The 19890-nt window shown below is 49.9% G+C and overlaps 2 protein-coding genes across 5 annotated transcripts; both read right to left on the reverse strand.

The window, feature by feature from the left end:
- Nucleotides 1–76: 76 nt before the first annotated feature.
- Nucleotides 77–5042, reverse strand: DTX3 (deltex E3 ubiquitin ligase 3). Of its 3 annotated transcripts, none has more exons than XM_005206626.5 (6): nucleotides 5012–5042; nucleotides 3584–3645; nucleotides 3329–3401; nucleotides 2231–2960; nucleotides 1110–1327; nucleotides 77–772 (listed from the first exon to the last, which is right to left on the reverse strand). In XM_005206626.5, the coding sequence occupies exons 3-6, from the start codon at nucleotides 3355–3357 to the stop codon at nucleotides 697–699; spliced, it is 1053 nt and encodes a 350-aa protein (XP_005206683.1). In that variant the 5' UTR covers nucleotides 3358–3401; nucleotides 3584–3645; nucleotides 5012–5042; the 3' UTR covers nucleotides 77–696.
- A 1387-nt stretch (nucleotides 5043–6429) lies between these two features.
- PIP4K2C (phosphatidylinositol-5-phosphate 4-kinase type 2 gamma) lies at nucleotides 6430–18386 on the reverse strand. 2 transcript variants are annotated; one of them, NM_001076196.1, is given in 11 exon segments: nucleotides 6431–7893; nucleotides 8213–8312; nucleotides 8500–8603; nucleotides 8772–9039; nucleotides 9733–9846; nucleotides 10422–10460; nucleotides 10642–10788; nucleotides 13815–13958; nucleotides 14332–14428; nucleotides 15102–15199; nucleotides 18132–18332. In NM_001076196.1, coding segments are annotated over 10 exon segments (1266 nt in total). In that variant the 5' UTR covers nucleotides 18306–18332; the 3' UTR covers nucleotides 6431–7893; nucleotides 8213–8231.
- Between the last annotated feature and the right edge of the window lie 1504 nt (nucleotides 18387–19890).

The raw sequence follows: 19890 nt of genomic DNA on the forward strand, positions 1-19890 counted from the left end.
CAGCTGGTCCAGCCCCCGCACCCCACCCCTACCCCGGCCCCTGCCCCGGCCCACAGAACAGAAGGGGCGCGGCATAGAGAGTTGCATATTTTACTTTATTTTTATTAAATTAAAAGCTACAGTCTGGCGGCGATTCCAGAACGGGATTAGGAGGCTCCTTATAGGGGGCAGAGAAGAGCGGGAGAAAGACTGACAGAGACAGAGACACAGGAGAGAAAGGACAAGGCTAAGGTAGAAGGGGGAATTGATTTGAAGAACACACGCAGCCGGCTCCAGGGTTGCTTACAGCAGCCTGATCCCTCTCCCTGCCAGAAGTTTAGCAGGGGAGCAGTGTGTGGGGGTGGAAGGTTCAAGAGACCCTCCCTTCCCACCCAGGTCCTTTCTCAGCAGAGTCACTGGAGCACAGCACATACCAGAAAAAGCCAAGGGCAATGGAGGGGGCAGGGCGGCTGGGAGTATGTACACGCGGAGGAGTGGAGCAGAGCCCGGGACAGCGCCTCTGCCAGAAGGGAGTGGCTCACACTGCACTGAAGCACTCGGCCAGTGGGGGGCTGGGGAAGGGATCACCCTCTGCAAACTCCTTCCCTGGTCAGACAGTCCCCTACTAGAGTGGTGAGGGGGGCAGAGGGAGAGAGAACAGAGGCTTCCTTTGGGTCCTACTGGAGAACAGCAGGGGCTTCCCGAAGGGGCTGTCCTTCAGTCATCAGTGATGCCCTTGGCTCTCAGCTCCTCCTGCACCCGGGTCAGGTAGGTGGGGTCCGGGTACCCAAACCTGGGAGCAAAGAGAAATGAGGGTCAGGGTTAGCCCGTCAGGCTTACTCATATTACCCCCATTCTCACCCTCATTCTGGTGCCCCACTCTAGCCCCTCCCCACCTTCCTTAAGGTTATCCAAACCCAAGATAACTGAGCCCAATTCTGCTGATATTTGTAGGTTAAGCTGGGCACATCAGGACCAGGATGATTACAGGAGACACTGGGATGGACAAGATGGTTGAATAGTTTGGGGGTGGTCCTCTCCAGTTAGGAGGCTCCCACAGAGAAGGGGTTCCCTCTGTTGAAATGGGGAGAAGGGGTAGAGCCAAGAGAAGGGAAGAAGGAATGTCGCACAGCTGTGGTCCCCCTGTGCAGCTGGTCTTGTGGTGGATGTCGTTCCAAGTGATGACATTCGGTCTCCCTGTGGTCATGGAGGTGCCAATAGTGAAGGTGAGACGCTGGTCAAACGCCTTGCGGAACAGGGTCAGCACCTTGTTGCCCTCGGGGCAGTCCGGGAGGTAGGCCACCCGAGTGGTGCCAGGATACCGAACTCCTGGGTTTGGGTGTTCAGCCTGGGGGAATGGGGAGGCAGAATGAGCAGCTGTGCATCTTAAGGCCCATGGAGGGTCGTGGTGGCCAGCCTTCTGGCTGTGCACCCCCAGCTAAGGCTGCTGGGGCAGTGATAGCCTTCCACGGAAGGACCAGCTCTAGGGTCTGGGCACCAGAAGCCTGTTTCCAGACAAAATTCTCATCATTCAGAGGTTCTTTCTGCTCTCCCAATCCCGCAAGCAACAAATGGATTCTCGAAACTGAGGGGAGGTAAGCTGGCCCTTACTCTCCAGATAGCTCAGCAGAAATGTAAAGACAGAATCATTTATCTTTCAGCTTTCCCTTCTCCACCTGAAAGCACTCCCAGTGCATTTTCCACTGTCTAACCTGTTCCATTTTTGTATTTCTCTCCTTCAGAACTCCCTCATCTTCCTGCAAACCAGAACTGGACATTACTCTTTGTCAAGCAGGAAAAGACACCTGTAGGCTCTTGACCACTCCTTTTTAACCTTCGACTGTCAACAAAATTTTCTGTCTCATAAATTTGAAATGGAGTTAACACTCCCAGCACTGTTGAGGGGAGGTCAGACTTTTCCCACTGTGCTGGTCTGCACCTGAGCCGCCATCCTCAGACTTCACCTTTGCTGACAATAGCTGTCAACATCCAAGTTCTTCAAGGAAACAGAATTCGATTCCTTTCTTTCATACCTGATTTTCATGGGTGCCTTGGGGTCGTGGGGATGGAAAAGCTAGGCTTCAAGGGGGCCTCTTGCTCCAGGGCACTGAGCTGAGCAGGAAGGCATCCCAGGAGACAGCACGACTATATCACATCTAACAACCATACTCCCCTCGCACCCAGTTTTCCTAAATCAGAGAACAAGGAGCCTGGGGAAACCAAAGGGTAAGGGCAGCCATAGTCTTCTTACCCCCTGGACACCGGGCGGGAAGACGTACTGGATGACGATGGTGCCGTACTTCTCATAGCTGGGTAGCAGGAGTGTGGCATCTTTAGAGACCAGCATCCGCCCATTCTGGGGCTGGTTGCCCACCAGCTGCCCATAGAAACGGCCACACATGGGGCAGGCCTTCTTCACCTGCAGGGCCCGGGTGATGCAGCCCTCGCAGAACGAGTGCCGGCACTTCTCCAACGTCTTGGCATTCTGGATCTCTCCCAGACAGATGGGGCAGGTGCTCTCCTGCTCTTCTGTCTCTTCCCGAAGGCGGGGAGGAAGGGGAGGGGGCAGCGGAGGAGGAGGTGGGGGAAGCCCCCGGGCCCCTGGGGGCAGGAGTGGGGCTGCTCGGAGAGGGGGCGGGCCTGGGCGGTGCAGCTCAGGGTGCTCCCCTCCACCCCCCAAAGCCAGGCAGCCCATAAGCTCCCCCTGCCTCTGAGCTTTCTTGAGCTCTTTTTCTGCCTCCTTGAGCAGCCCCTTGAGAGCCTTCCTGGCCAGGTAGAGCCCATTGGGAGGAGCTGGGGGAGGGCCCTGAGGGGAAAGCTGGAGAACGTAGATGTCAGAAGTCTCGCCGTCTATGAGAATGGACACGTGGTGCTCCTCCCGAAGCCGGGCCAGCCGGGCAGGGGTCTCCTTGCTCAAGAAGTCCCAAACAGGCTTGGAGACAGTCACTTTGTTCTTGCAGTTGCCTCCACAGGCTGCCATTCTGGACAGGACGAACGACACTGCCCCCAGGGTAAAAGGGACTCAGGGTGGGGGGGTCCCCATTTCACAGATATCAGTGCCTCCTACTTCCCATTCCTTTCCAGTCCTATATTACCTCTACTCTCTCAGAGCCCAACCCCCAACTCCTCCCCCAAGTTCACGTTCTAGTTCCTCCCATCTTTCAAACTCCAGCACCCCCTGAAGTGCTCAGCAAGAGAGCTGCTCTAACTTTATTATTATCATCTAAGGTAAGCATCAGTCTTGGTTCTCCTACACTCCTCCCTAGAGCACAGAAGCATCCTGGCCCTCCCCAACTCTGGACTGGGTTCTGTAAAAGGAAAGGAGATTTCGACCCTCCTTTTTGCTCACTTTGATCCTGAAGAGCTTAGAATTGGCATGCAGGCGCTGTCTGTCCCCACTCCCTACTTGTAGGTTGTGTGACCTGGTGGGTGGAAAGGGAAAGGAGTGGAAAACCCCTTCTCCCATTCCCACATGCCCCCACCCAGCAGCCCACGAGACAGACAGAACCTGGGGGTAAATCTCCTGGGAATGGGATTACTAGAACATGGAATGAAGGAAACCAATTTAAGGGTGAAAGTTGAAGTTTCCATGAAAGGCAGATACCTGGAAAGCCCATGGACGGTGACAGCAGAATTCCCTCTGTTTCCACATTCAGCTGACCAGGACTAGGGGAGGCGGGGAGGGAGGAAGGAGGGGTTAGGATGACAAACATTACCGTTTCCCCCAGTCAGCCCAGAAGCAAACAAAAACTCCTCCTTCAATTTCCTCTCCCTGTCTTTTGCAGAATTTCATCCCTAGCCTCTGGCCAAGTTCCTAAAGAACGAACTTCAACAAGCTAACTTTCCTCTTCCTCAACTCTGGGGCTCTTAAGAAAGCTTAGGGACACAGATTAGAGAAGTCTGGAAGGAAAAAGCCCACACACAGAGAGGTCTGTTTTGCCACCTCCCTCAGATCACAAGGACAAGAATATCTCCTTTGCTCCCCAGCTTCTCGCCCTGCTCCACATTTTGCCAATAATTCAGCTCCTAGTGCTAGGGTGCCTTCCTTAAGCTTTAACCCAGTCCCTTCTGCTGGAGTCTGTTTGGAATGCGGACCAAGTGGCAGAAGCCCCTGCAATAACAAAGTTCTTGCTGTCACCTTTTAGACCCAGCACACGAAGTCCAGGCCTGTCAGCAACCTAGGCTGCATTTCAGGAGGGGTGGAGCTCACGCAGGTGATCCACTGGAGCACCCTGATATTCTCCACCACCACCACTCCCTCCCTGCCCCAGTCTTGCTGTGTTCAGCTACAGAATTATCCCTACAACACCTCCAAATTCGGCCCAAATAGAAAGAAGGGCCATTAGTGTGACCTCAATTCCTTGACTGATCCAAAAGGGAGCAGCTCTCCGTTTGTGCCTCCTTCCCAGTCCCCTCAAGGCCAGATGCACCTCAAGATTCAGAAAGCGAAATCAGAACCCTAGAGCCTCGCTCATTCGGTCCATCCAGGTGGAACACCCCCTCCCCATCAGAGTGAAGCCAGGACCTAGGTGTCCTTTGCTCCGAGTCCTGCTGGCACAGGAAAGGGAGGCGGGGCCACAGTTTTTGCTGGGTCCGATTCCTCTGGGGCAGCCCAGGCCGGACACGGGGCCAGTCCCTCCCGCCCGAGAGGGGCCGACGGACAGAGGCAGCCAGGAAAGGCCAGGGTCCCTGGGGGCATCAACGGAGGCATCTGCACCCCTCCCCCCACGACCTCCTGCCAGACGCGACCCGGAACCAACTCCCCGCATCCCCGGCTCGGCAGAGCCCCCGCAGCCCCACCACTGGGTGGGGATGCATGTCGGCCGGATCGCGGGCCCCAGAACCCCCAAATGGAGGCCAAGGCTGGAGGGTAACAGACAGAGGATCGGCGGGGCCGGGCCCGGACCCCCGGCGCCGCGCGCAGGAGAAGGAGACCGAGGAGGGGGCGCAGGGGAAGCGGGAGGGCGCGCGGGGGGTGCGAGCAGGGTCCGGGGGGCGCGCGGTGGGTGTGGGGGGCGCCGGGCTCACCTACCTCTCGTCAGCGCCGCCATTGCCGGTCACATGACTGAGGCTGTTGCTGGGATGACGGTCTGGGCCTTAGCAACAAGGGCGGGGGGGAGACCCCGAGAAGGTGTGTGGTGGGAAGAGTTTGCAGGGGGTGCAGACTGAGGAAGAGGGAATGAAGGAGGATGGCACCCCCTTTCCCCTCCCAGGTGATAATCACCGTTTCCTTTGACCCCCTTCCATCCACAAGCCCCTGCCTTCCGCCCCAAAACAGAAATGGAGGCGCCGTCCCAATCTTTGGAGGCGGGGGTGGTGTCGTGGAGCCCAGGGTAGGAGGTTAAATCCCTTAGAGACGCTACCCTTCTCGCTTTCTCCTCCGGAGAGGGGCCGTCTCCCTGTTCTTTGCCAGCCAGCTGCGTGGCAGCTTCTGGAAGCTGGTGGCAGATGGGTGGGTGAGGAGTGTCGGTTTAGGTAGGTGGGGAAGAGGGGGCAATTTTTCTATGATCCTTTTTCTAGAAAGGCCTTTGAGGAATTAGGAGGTAGGAAGAAGAGTCATGGTAAAAAGCATTGGTTCTAAAAAATAAATCCAGGACTAAGACCTTTCCCTTCTTTATTGCTTGCCTTTTCCTAGATTGTTACCTTCTGTCAAACCTGCTCTCAGATGGGTATTGATCTCTGATTTTTCTCTTTACACTGAGGCTGGTGCAGAATGAGAATGTCCCCAAAAATGCCTTGGAGTGATGGTATCAAGTCTATGGTTGAAACAGAGTTAAAAACTCACAAAGCGAGGGGGGTGGGAACAGACCCTCTTCTGCTTCCCACATCAGAGCCAGCAGTCTCCGCCCCCAGTCCAACTCACTTCCCTGGGGCCACATCAAGCCAGGTTTTTCCAACGGTCAGAAGACCTCCTTGGCCAAACAGTACTGGATGGATTTCTCAGACTGGCAACAAGTTCTGCTGATCCACCCACTTTCTTCACTCCCTCTCCAAGCTGGATGGCTGGTCACTTCCTTCTTTACTTTCCCAGGACCCTGATGTACTCTTCCTGTCCTCCACACAAAGGACATCTTTCCCAGGAAGCCTGGGGAAACACTGGATTCCTTCTCCTTTAGCTCCTGTGTGCTTGGTGCTGTTAAGACTCGCTCACCTTTAGAGATGTGAATGTGATCTAGCCCAGAACCCTGGGGAAAGTGGAGGGTGGGGGGGGGCACATCACCTCATTTGTCCCTGGCCCCCCTGTAGCTGACTCATGCAAAACTGGGGAATGTCTTCCATTCCCATGCACACTCCTTGCCACCTTTTAAGCTCACAGCCATCTATCTTGAAACCCACATCCTTAGGGACCCAACACCTTAAAGATCAGAGTTCTTTACTTGTCACTACACCCCTAAGCCCAGGCTTCCAAAAAAGAGGAGTGGGGGAGAAAAAGAATTTCTTTGAAGGAAACTGAGTTCAATAATTTATTTTCCTTATAGTGACAGCAATGGGAGTAAATACATGAGATCTTTTTATTAATAAAACAAAAAAAGATGAAAAACAGAAGCAACAAATGAAAACCATAATGCTTATGAATACATCAGCCAGAAATGGGTCAGAAAACCCATTTCTAAACAAAGTTGCTGGTGTCATGGAGTTTTATTGCATTCAACAAGGGAAAGGTAGACGGTGGAATGAAAAAGATTCATGAGGCTCCTGCCAGGAAAATTTTATAGGGGCTCCAATCCTCAACCGGGGACTCCTCGTTACTTCCTTTGGAGAAGATGGAGGGGCAGGAGGAATTCTCCTTTATGACCTCATGACTTCTTATGAGACAGATCAGTCCAGTCAGATACAGAGCAGAGTCTTTGTATCCCTAGAGGCCACTTGCTGGTACCCCATCTTTGTGTTCCAGAGAAATGCAGAAGCCTCAGGGGAGATGCAGGATCACAAGAATGGCTGCCTGAGCCCCAGAGGAATTGTGGGGAAGGGAACTATCCCAGCTCATCAGGGTCCATTGCATTCTGAGAATATCATGCATCAGCTCAACTCTCTTTGGAGAGAGCTGGGTGACTGAGTTATGGCTCTGACTCCTCTCTGGGGGTGGAGAGTGAAGATGACAAAGAGGGCCATCTGTCCCCTGGGAGACACAGTAGCAGTTAAGATGGACAGAAAAGAACAGAATAACAAATCCAACTGGGAAAAGGGTTTGAGAAGGGGCAGGGGAGGAAGGGGCATACTTTCAGGGAGTGGAGGACGCTCCCCCATGTGAGACTTCCATTCTCTTGAGATGACCAGGGTTAACCCAAGTAGAGGTATTCCCTTCTGCTGGGACTAAAACCTCCGGGATGGCTAGACATGAAGAAAGGAAATTCAACACAGGGAGTGAACCTTACTCCCTTGGCTCATCCGTCCAGCCTCCAGAACTGACCACACCCCCACTGAAGGGATCTGGCCCTAGGAAGGATGTGAGATCCTGGTGAAGAGCAGCATTAGTCAAACAGCTTCACCCAGGATTCAACACTGTGGCCATCTTTAGTGAGGGTAGGTGGAGTGAGGGAAGAGATTGGAGTAGTCAACCCTCAACAGAGACTTCCAATTCCCTAAATAATCACAGGAGTCCTCATAGGTCCCACCTCCACAAGCTGCCAGCCCACCAACCACTCTCCACCCCAGCTGGGTAAGACTGGCCATATCCTAATGTGTGTGTGCATGCTGGCACCCACATCTGTAGTGTCTTGAAAATCTTCCATCTCAGGGCCTATTAGGAAGGAAGCATGCCACAACAAGTTCTATAAAGTTATCAGCAAAATTCAGATACTCTTAGTTCATCCCACACAGCAAAGTGCATCCAGAGTAAGTTGCTTGAGCCAGGTCCATCTGTCCAGTCAGGTCTTGAAGATGGCCAACAACCCCCTTCCCCCAGCTCCTCCTCTGTTATGGAAAACAACAGGACATTTTACAAAGATCAAGGCACTTGGGAGAGAGTCGATAGTAAACACTCTAATGAAGCAAGCGACTTGGTGGGGAAAGGAAAGAGGGAAGGGAGAAAAGGGAAGGAAGGGGAGGGAAAACAATGTATCGGTATTTCTGAGGGCCAAGAAGAGCCTACTCAACAAGATGGAATTATTTGGATGGAAGCAGACTGTAGCCTGAAGTTAGCAAAAGAGGAAGAGAAGTTAGTGGCCAAAACATCCACAATTCCCCCATGCCTCTCAGACCCCAACCACCGGACACATAGAGCAGCAGTCACCATGAACTCAGGCAGTCTCTTAGGCAAAGATGTTGGTAATAAAATCCAGGAATCGCTTAGCATATTGCTCAGGATGGACAGTAGAGATCTCTGCCCCCGCCTGTGAGAGGAAGGTGTGGAACAGAGTGTCAGTCCCCACAGCCCTCCCCCGCTCCCTGCCCTCCCCTTCTTCCCACTCCCAACCATTTCCATACCCAGCCCTTCATCCTTCTGCCACCCCACTGCTCTGGCACAAGAGGCTCTTGAATAGTCAAGACAGGAAAGGAAAGGCTTCAGGGAACCCTCACCCCATGCTTGACAGTTTTGGCTGCGTGAGCTGCTTTCTTCTTGGCATCATACTGTGTCAGGATGTCAATGAGGCCCATAAAATATACCTCCTTCTGAGGGGCCCCTGGGGAGAGAGACCAGCGATGAAGACCAAGTATAGTCCCAATTCCCTCCCCTCAGGAACCAGTCAGATTTCTTCTGAAAAGCTAACCAGCCTCTCCATCCACCACCCTGGTCTCTGTCCCCCAGGGACTACCCTCCCTGCCCTTAAAATTTCCAGACTCTCTCTCACCTTCAGCACTCCGGATGGCATAGACATCGATGAAGGATTCAAACTCTCCAGGGCCCAGGGGCCGGTGGGAATGGATGTAGCCGCCGATACCCTCAGGGGAAGTGCCATAGGAGCCCACCGGAGCGGGAGGCCCAGTAAGGCCACAGTCCCCATCCCCCTCTGACTCCTCCTCCCGCACCGGCCCGTCCTCCTCCGGCTCAGAGCCCCGAATGATGTCGTGGATACCCAGAAGAAGGCTGTAGTCCATGATCTTCAGCTGCACTAGGAACTGAGACCCCACTGGCAGGTCAGAACCCCCAGGTGGCTTTCTCCATTCCCATGTACCACCCTTATACCTCCCTCTCTGACTATCCAGGGCCCTCCTGGGGAAAGGAAGTGTAAATACGGAGGGTTGGGAGCATACCATTGCCCTTTATTGCCTAAATATCCTGGTATCTCAGATCATTGTTTTTTAAAGAATTCTTTTAAGATCATTCTTTCAGTTCATACCAGCCACCCCCTCCAAAGGTCACCTCTAGGTTTTCATGAAAGTCAAAGTTGCTCAGTCTTGTCCAACTCTTTGGGGCCCCACGGACTATACAGTCCATGGAATTCTCTAGGCCAGAATACTGGAGTGGGTAGCCAGTTCCCTTCTCCAGGGTACCTTCTCAACCCAGGGATTGAACCCAGGTCTCCCACATTGCAGGTGGATTCTTTACCAGCTGAGCCACAAGGGAAGCCCAAGAATACTGGAGTGGGTAGCCTATCCCTTCTCCAGCAGATCTTCCCAACCTAGGAATCAAACCAGGGTCTCCTGCTTGCAGGTGGATTCTTTACCAACTGATCAGGGAAGCCCAAATCCCCTATAGGCAGAGAGCCCCAAGGGAAGGGGATGAGTTCCCTCATATTGTAAATGGACAGCTGCCCAGGGGGAAGCAAAAAACAGAAGCAAAGTCATTTCCCAGAGCACCCCAATCATCACCTCCACATCTCTCTTTAGCTTCTCTAGAAAGACTTTCTTCTCCTCTTCACCAATATAAACTTTCTGGTTCTTGTTGAGAAAGTCCATATCCTTAAGCGTGGGCAGTTCCTTAACCTGAGAACAGGTAAAGGGACATCTTGGGAATACAGTCCTCCCCTACCATCTCAGCCAGTGAACCCTGCTCTATGTAGGGCTCAGTCTCTCGCTCTGGGGCCCCTAGGGGAGAGGGGCCACCCCTCTCACTTGACGTTACACTGGGAGGCTGCCCAGAGTCTGTTCTTGCCTCTAGTGGTGACCCCAGACTTAGTCACTGCATCTGTATCCCAAATCACACCCCACTACTTTCTACCTAGGGTTTTCAGTTCACACATTCCATTCTGACTTTTCTTTCTTCTTCTTAAGCACAGACAGCTGGCTTGAATGAAAGCTCAGAATGGGAGGTGGTCGGTGAGCATTTTGCTCTTGAAGTCTGGCATTTTCACCCATTCCCAAATCCAAGACGGTGACAAAAAGGCCCTTCCCACTGCCCCTTCCAAAAAGTCCCTGGATCAGGAAAAGTTTACATTTCTCTTTTTTGGTGGTTTAAGATAAGAATTAATATCCAAGGATCCCTACCTCTTTATCCTAAGAAGATCCCTTTCACCTACCCTCCCCCACCCCTCACACCCTGTCATCTAGAATTATATCACCTTCTCCTTATCGCTGGCTTCCCGGGACACTAGGGAGCCCTGTGGAGAGATCCAAAGACCAAGTCAGCAGAAAAGGCTAAAGGAACAGTCGGAACCTACCTCCTAAGACAAGTCCTCGAACCCACAGCCTTCTTTCCTTTAAAATGAATCATCCAGTGCCCTCCCTGGCCTTTCCCCGCCTCAGGCCATCAGGAGTCTCCCCATCGCCTCCTCTCCTTACCTTGAGGTCATACTTCCTGTGCACAGGAAGACGGTGGCTAAACATGTTGCGCATCACGAGCATGTAGCTGTCTTCACTGTCCACGCTAACCCGGTACATCCCCAGGAACTGGGGCAGCAATGTGTTGCCATGACATTTCACAATGTACTGGGGTAGGAGGGAGGGAGGAAGCAGGAGAGATGAACAGCTCAGGGATGGGAATTCAAGTGCTCCTATTCCATAGGGAGCCACAAAACTTCACATAGACAGGTTATAGGTCAGAAGTGGTGTGGGGCTTTCTGAAGATGCCCCAGGTTATCCAGGCAGTTTCTGAATCCTCATCTCCTCTGATTTATCCCAGATGTATATTATCTCTTAAAGTGCCTTCTCTCCTTTGATCTTTATCATTCTTTGAGATGGGGAAGGTAGGTGTTGTTATCCTTGTTTTTGACCCTCTTTATTCATAGAACCAGGAGCAGAAATTACATCAACAGAATGATTTTACCTAGGCTAATATTTCTTGGTGGGCTAGATTCCCACAATAAAAACGTTTGCATGATGGCCTGTAATTTGGATTCCTAAAAAAATCCCCTTTTAAGTGCTACCATCTCTGTGTTGCTGCCTTGTTCTTCATAGCCAACCTTCTCAGAAAATTAGTCAGCTATCAGTCCATTTTCTCTCATTCATACCTCAAACCAATGAAATCAGATTATACTCTCATTTCTCCTCGGAAATTTCTCTATTCTTCACTGCCTCAAATCCCTCAGTTGCCAACTCAAACAGGCATCTTGTCATTGTCATATTTCAACTGGCTGGCACTTGATACTACTGACCAGCCTGAGCTCCCATCACACCACTCCTCTGTCCTCAAATCCTATGTGGAATGAAGTAGGGCATAAATCATTAACAGCATCCAACAGCTCCAACCAAGAAGACCCAAATGTGGTGCTGGCCCTTGGGGCTTCAGCCTCAGCCTCACCGGTCACATGAGGGTAGGAGCTCTCTAGATTTGTCCCCTGGCAAGGACTTCTGGGGCAGAGCTGGGGACCAAGGCCTGGGGGAAGGAGGAAAAACAACCACAACAGAGTCTCTGGGCAGCAGTGACCACGTGGCCTTACTTGGTCCCCATCTCCCCTCCTCTTTTCCTTCCTTGGGGTCGTGGTTGTGGGTTTAGAGAGCCTGGGTAGTCTAGTCACTTGGAGGAGCAGAAGAAAAGGTTTTTGCTCCTTTAAACCTGATGGGAGAGGCCATTTGTATTTGGAAAATGCTCTGTATGTTGGGGACTGCCTGTATTTGAAGATTTATTAAATCTTAGTATCCTATTCTCAACCTCCAAGGTGTATTGATAAATTACTAGTCTGTATTTTTTAAACCTTAAAACTTTTTTTATGTGCATTTCACGTCAACTTTTTTGTAGAGCTATATCAAAAACAACAAACCTGGCCTCACATCACAGTGTACCTCAGAGAGGAGCATTCTGTTATTTTTACAAGGCAGGAGTTAGTGGAGCTGTTGAATTAAACTTGGCAATCATGTTTAAAAAAAAAAAAAACATCCCTTAGTCTCTTTTATGGACTCTTTACTTGCCTAAGTTTCTGTCCTCAACCTTCTTTTCATTTCACTCTACATTTCCATAATCTTATCTATACTCATGGTGATAAGTACCATCTACTTACCTGTAGCTCTGAAATCTAGACTATAAAGAAATCTAAAATTAGAAAGATATTTGATTCTTTCTCCCGAACTCCATACCCCAACCACTCACAGGACATCTGTATCCGGATGAACTGTAGAAATCAGAAACTCAACACGCCTAAATCAGAATTGTCTTCCTTCCAAAGACCTGTTTCTTTTCCTGCTTCCCAACGGGGCACCCAGGAATTTGGAGCCCCTTTGCCTTAATTCCTGCAATTCTCCCAAAGGTCTTCCTTTCCACCTCCACTACCATCACCCTTCCAGGCCCATGTCATTTCTCACCTGGACTATAACACTTAACTTCTCACTGGTATCTCCACTCTCAGTATTTCCCCTCTATGATCCATTCTCTAAAATTCTGACACAGGGCTATTTCTAAATGACATATACATCACTCTGCTGCAAACCACCTTTCAGGATAAAGCCCAAACTCTGTGTGGCTTATAAAGCCCTCACTGCCTGGCTCCTGCCTAACTGTCCTTACCTCAATACCTCATCCTGGTCGCACTGAATTTCTTGCAGTTCCGCAACATCAAGCTCATTCATGGCTCTGTGCCTATACAAGTGCTGCTTTCCTTTGCCTAGAGTGCTCTCTTCCACCATGTCCAATGCCTGGTCCCCACTAGTCATGCATGAATCAACTCTAGGATACTCCCTCTAAAACCTCTCCTTGAGCCTGCCAGATACACCCCTTGCTCCAGGTGAGCTGGGATGCTCTTCCTCTACCCACCCAGAGCATTCTCTACATACCTCCACTGCCTGCACACATCGTGTCGTGTGTTTAACTAATGCTAGCTTACCAGTCTCTGCCATTAGAACAAGAGATCCTCAACGGCCACGGCCATTTCATTCACCTCTTTCTTTACTGTCTGACATAGGACCTAATAACAACAGACATAGGTTAGCTGTTGAATAACCAAAAACTCTTTTAGAGTCTTTCATTTATTCCTTGCTCATTGATTTTGGTGAGATTTTCCTTCAGTAGAAAGATATTCAGGTCTTTTTTATTCCCAAAATATTCCAGAAACTTCATATTCCAAATTCATCTGCTCAGACAGAATAGCTTCCCTAATCTCACTTAGGGCTGGTTATGATCATGGCTTCTTCCCTCCAATCTATCCCAATGGTATAATCACCGTGGTTTTCTCCCCAAACTGCATTTATTCCTGATAGTACATCTGATGTTGGCACTTCGTCTAACTCTGACTTAGTCTGAAATTTATACTTTGCTATTCACGTACCCTTTTTGTATCTATCAATTCACAGTGGCTTTAGATTAGAAGCACCAAATGAGAAGGAAGATGTCTAAACTCTTATTTAATCAAACACAAATAGGTATGTGAAGGCTCTCTTTTTGAAATGCCTTGTTTTTCAAAAACATGATGTTGAGTGCTATAGGCTATATAGGGAGGAAGAGGGATAGGAAGTCTCCCAAGTGCTCTGAAGCTGAGCAATGAGTAGGGAGGGGAAGGGAAGAGTGAGGCTGAGAGAGGTCTGACCTGGTGGTAGTTGGACAGGTTGCTATGCATGTCAGCAATGTCCTCACTGGATACTTCTTTGATGACCAGAGTCCGATCATAGGAGATAAGGAAGCGACCATCACTGCCTTCACTTTCAGTTGGGGGACTTCGGGTAAGGGATACCTGGGGACACAGAAGAGGCTAGGAGCTCTTTTCCTCCCCCTTTATATATAAATGCATAGGACAGTGGTCAACTGAACACATTTGAAAGTAGATAAAACCCTGGCATAAGAGGATGAAAAAGGGTTCTAAATCCAGTGTCCATATATAGACTGAATGAAATGAGCAGCAAAAATTTCAATGCATCTACATTTCTCCCCAAGGACGGGCTTTATACCTTTCTTCAGATTTTTGAAGATGCCTAACCACAGGATAGTAATGACCACAAAAAGGTAAATAATACCTGTGAAGGTCCTCATTTCTCCAAACATTACTGTTCCAAGGAATCCCCTTGTTAGGGAGAAAGGCCTACTCTTTCCCCAAAATGGACACTCACCAAGTAATCCTGGTCATCAATACCAAATCGATCACGCAGGTTCCTGAAGACTTGGGGACAATATTCCTTGAACTTGAAATGACTGGGCAGATTTTCCCTGCAATAGGGGTTTTTTCAAGATAAGAAAACAAAGTAACAATATTATCTTACATTTATAAAGGGCTTGACAGTTTATAAAACACCTTGACACATATTATCTTATTTGATTCTCATAGAACCCATGTGACGTCTTTTATAAGTGTGTTATTCCCGTCTTATAGAAACAGAGACTGGCTTAGGGTGGCTGAGTGACCTGCTTAAACCACATGACTGGTAAGTGGCTTAAGCAGAGCCAGGATCTACTGCCCATCCAAACAGCAGCATTTCCCAAATCTCAAGCAAGTCAGAGACATCCTTAAATCAGTAACAGGTTTTGAATACTACCTTCTGATATTAGGAGGGCTTATAGGATTCAGGTATTTCTTTCAGGGAGTACCTCTCAGAAGTATGGTAATGACAACTACATGTATTTACACTGTGGAATTTTCAGGCTTGAGGAAAGGAAAACTAGTACACGTAGATAAGTGTGTAGGGAACACTGGAAATTATTTTAGTGGTTTCTTTAAAAAATACTGAATTTCTGCATTGGGAAGAAGTTTAAGCAATAAAGTAAGAACTTGTAAGTTGCCTTCTAAATCTAAAACCTTCAACTCATTCAACCTTAACTCTTAAAATGATTTCTTCTCTTTTCTAGGAAGGTTGACAAGAGAAGAGCAGGGATTCCCACATACCTGTGGAAAAGGTGATTGTTGACCTTGATCTTGGAGCTAGCCTTAAAGTCATCTGGCAGCAGCATCACCGGGGGAGGCACCTGGCTGAGCTCATTGATCTGATCAGTCAGAATAAGAATGGGAAGGCAGTGAGGAGGTGTGTGGAGAGCTACTTATACACTGTCTGGGAAAGAGTCAGAAAAGGGTCACTGGAAGGACTGCTGCTGAAGCTGAAGCTCCAGTATTTTGGTCATCTGATGCAAAAAGACGACTCATTGGAAAAGTCCCTGGTGCTGGGAAAGACTGAGGGCAGAGGGAGAAAAGGGCGTCTGGGGATTAGATGGCTAGATGGCATCACCGATGCAATGAATATGAACATGAGAAAACTCTGGGAGACGGTGGACAGGGAGGTCTGACATACTGCAGTCCATGAGGAGATGACAGACAGGGAGGCCTGACATACTGCAGTCCATGAGGAGATGACAGACAGGGAGGCCTGGAGTGCTGCAGTCCATGAGATCACAGAGTCAGACACAACTGGGCAACTAAACAACCACCACCTCATTCCTTTAAATACCCTGGTTACGCATATGCCTGACAAAGGTGAGTATATGCTGTCTTCTGCTGCCCAGCGAGGCCTGCAGCAAGCAACCCTCACACATGGCCCCTCACACTCCCGCCCCCGTGGAACTTCATGCTCACAACAGTCATTTTATATTAGGCAAACTCTGTAAGCAACTCTGGATTATTTTTAAAGCTGTGAGAAATTCTAGAAAAAAAAAAAAACCCTCAGCAGACTCAAGACATTCAAGACAAACATTTCCATGCTCCACTGGAAACAAAACAAAAGACATCTTCAAAGTACAGAGAGTTAATGGGACTCTGAGGGGTCAACAGCAGCAAGAACGAAATGTCCATATCCTGAAGGAGGCATCTTCTTACAAACAGGATCTGTTCTTCCAGACCACTCTGCCCCAGTTCTCTGAGTAGGTCCCCACCTGCCTGTATGTAAGGTAAGAGAAAAATTTCTGAGGGAATGCGGGCAGGCAGAGGATATGAGCTTGTTTGTTCACTAAAGTAAAGCTAACCCACAGCCCAAAGCATGCAAGCACCACATGCTCTCCTCAGCCCCAAGAATCAGCAGTCTGCTAATATCAGGGTGGAAGGGGGGTTCCTGTACCAAGAAATGCTCAGGAGATGTGCTTTCTCCCCAGTGACTAATAAGGGTGCCACAGTATCTTTCACGAAGCCTTAGTAGTCCACTTCTCACTTGACTCTAACAGCTAGTTTATATGAGCTCCCCACCTGGGCTGTGAGCTCTCATAGGGGCCAGTTCTCATCATCTACATCTCTCAGGTGACTAGCACAATGTCTGGCACACAGTGGTCCCCAAGTGTTTATTAACTGAATAAATGGATGCCTTGCCTTTTCTTACTTGATCATTCAACAGAAATTCAGTCTAACCTAAATCCCATACGCTGCCATGAAAAACCAGCTCCTCTCATTCTCAGTAGAAAAAGACAGAACATATTCCTCCAGAAAAAAAAAAAAAAGAAGAAGCCACTAGAGATTTCCAGCCTAAAATTCAGCTATAGTTCTTCATGGCCCCCTCCTCGCCACCTGCTGGTAAGCAGGCTGACTCATCACTAGGACATATGTTCAAGGAATTTCTCCATTCCAGACCCTTTAAGTAAATGTGTGCTGGCTGGAGGTGGGGTGTTGGGACTAAAGTAGACATATTTAGGGAAGCTGAGGCAGGTCTTCTGTGTAATTTCCCCAATCTTTATCAAAGGAAAACCCTCCTTCTCAAGCTTCCCAAAGGGATGGATGGATGAGTGATAAGAGAGGAAGCCCTACCTCCATTAGCCTTGCCCATACCAAGTGGTGTAGACTGAATACTCTCCGATAAGACATTACCATCCAGGGACCTGGGGACTACAAATGCAAAAGGGAGCTGATAGACCCCATATAACTTCCTAAGCCCCAAACTAAGAATGACAAAAACTGTATTCTTCCCCATCCCCTTCCATCTCCACAACACTATATGATGGCTATAATACAACACTCCATATGACTATAATGTTTCAAGGAAATTGAATTTTTAAAATTTTGGTGTCACATTCAAGATCACTGCACTCCTCCCACTCCAGCCATGAGAGAAGGGAGGGCAATGGCTGTGCTTTCTTCACTTGAGGTATCTTGAGGAACCAGAGATGCGCTGGCCTCTCTGGTCTCCTCCTGATTCCCAAGCCGACCGTCTAAACAGCTCCCTGATTCTAAAGTTCAGCACCATAATGTCCACCAGAACTCCTGAGCCAACTCTTCATTCAAAGATGACCCTCAGTTACATCAAATACCATTACTCCAGCCAGCAAAAGGGTGCAGGTAAGACCAAAGGCTTATACACATCAAGTGCTGACTGAGTGCAACCACTAGGCTCAGGGCAGGGTAGCCTCCCTGAAATGCTGTACCTCTGGAAGGGAAACGGACATGCAGGATTAGAAGATCCAGGAAGCCTGGAGCTTCCCCTCAGAACCAAGGTTTCAAAATCAAGGAAGGCGGCTGGAAAGCAAGGTGCAAAGGAGAGTAAACAAACAGTTACTTCCTTTCAGTTACTCTTCCCGCTCCCCTTCTACGCGCACTCTCTCACCGGGGACCTCACCGCCACCAATCTATTACAGTCACTCCCTCTAAAGTCCTTCCAGATGGAGCCAGGTCCCGGCCGGGTTCCGTGGCCTGGGGCTGAAGCTGGAACTGACTGGGAGGAGGCAGGGAGCTGGATTTCATACGAAGAAGAAGGAAACAGAGTGGAGGAGTAAAGGGCGGAGGAAAAGACAAAGCCTACGTTAAAATAGAAAAAAAAAAAAAAAAGCTTTACAGCAAGAAGGTATGGTGGGGAAGACACCTGAGGGTAGGTGGGCAGGGACCGGGACAGCCTGGTGGAAAAGTGGCAGCGCGATGGGCTCCGGAAGCGGGAGCCTGGGAACAGACACGCCCGGAGGAGCTGAGGGGTTAGGACAGGGCCACAGCTGGGCCGGGGCAGGGTCTCACCGAGTGGGCTACGCCCCACAGGAACACGCCCACCAGCGGGTCGGCCGCCCGGAACACCTTCACCTTCTGCTGCACGAAATGCTTCTTCTTGGTTTTGGAGGCGAAGCCGAAACCCGCGCCGGGGGCCGCTGTCGCCGCCGGTACAGCGGTCGGCGGGACCGAGGAGGACGCCATAGTCTCCCGGGAACCCGACCGAGTGGAAGCTTGAACCGTCTGCGATGCAGGTTCCCGACCCCGGAAGCGGCGCTCACCTGCGCCGCCGTCACGTGACCGGAGGCTGGCCCGCTGGCGCGAGAGCAGGGCGGGGTAGGTTGACTCCGCCCCCTGCTGGTGGCCCGCGCGCCCCGACGCCTGCGCGGTGGGTGGGCTCACCTGACGACGGGGAGTAGCGCGGAAACCTTTTCCCTTGAGGGCTGCGAGCGGTCCGCGAAGCCCAGACCAGTTATCCAGGCGTTGGGGTTGCTGCTTGGGCTAGACCGATTTAACCCTATGGTCGAGGGGTTCGTAGCTTTAAAGTGGCCGCTTTCCAGTTTTGCCCAGTTTCTAGCAATAACCTCCCGCCTGAGGCTAACCTGAAAACATTCGTTTAAAAAGTAGGAGATCCCTTAAGTGGGTTTTGTGCTTTTAGAAAGACCGCTCAGGCATCATTATGGAAGATGACCAGAGTATTGCAAAAGTCTAGGCACGAGGTGAGAAACTAAAACAGTGACTATTGGGATAGAAAGGGATGGCTTCTAAAGGTTCAGTTTGATAACGTGTGTAAAATTCATAGTGGACGTGGGCTTTGAGGGAGAGGGAGACACTGAGAATGAATCCCGGGCTTTTGCCTAACAGTGTTTGGGGCACCTGAGGGCAGCAGGACATCTGGGCCCAGAGTTCAGCAGAATGATCTGGGCTGGGAATACGGGTTTAATTTTTGTGAGGAATCTGTAGGCGTGAATGACAACTCTAAGGAATGTCCAATGACTGAACCCTGGCATAGACCAGCATGTGAGAGGCTAGTGGGAGAAGACTGAGAAGGGGTGGCCAGAGAAATAAAAAGGGCCAGGAGAGCAGGGTCACAAAAGCCAAGGGAGTTGAGTTTCAAGAAGGAAGGAATGGAGAGCGGTGTCAAATGTCCTGGAGAGGCGATGCAAGACAGTGCAAGACAATGGGGAAGTGCCCCGTTGTCTTTGGCAACTAGGGGCTTTTATTTTTCTTAGTTGGTGTGTTATGCAGCATGAGGAATCTCAGTTCCCAGAAGGGGAACTGAACACATGCCTTCTGCAGTAGAAATGCAGAGTCTCAACCACTGGACTATCAGAGGAGTCCCACAACTAGTGACCTTTGGAAAGCACTTTCAGCAGAACAAAAGCCAGATCAGGATGGGCTGAGGGATGAGTAGGAAGTGAGAAAGAGGGAAGGGAAAGCTTAAGACTTTTTCAGGAAATTTGGTTATGAGAAAACCTGGCAGGGAGTGTCTTATAGGGGAAGACATGGTGAAACACGCTTTTTAGGGAGACCTTACCAAGGAGAAGAGTCAAAATCATTAAAATAGAAGTTAACAAAGAAGATGCAAACTGCCCAAGACTGCATCGCTTTTATTTTCTCTATCAAGTCTGTGTAAGTACCTTAAGAAAGAATATCTAGAAGGGCCTTGATTTAGTCCAGAGAAGGGAGATTTATCACTTGTCAGAAAGTAGAAACAAAAGGGATCTGTGTAGATAGAAGTGTGTAGGTGTGTGTGTTTGGAGGGGAGGGAATGAAGAATTTCACACTC

The sequence above is a fragment of the Bos taurus genome, chromosome 5 (genome assembly GCF_002263795.3).
Source record: "Bos taurus isolate L1 Dominette 01449 registration number 42190680 breed Hereford chromosome 5, ARS-UCD2.0, whole genome shotgun sequence".
In the NCBI taxonomy this organism is placed as follows: Eukaryota; Metazoa; Chordata; class Mammalia; order Artiodactyla; family Bovidae; genus Bos; species Bos taurus.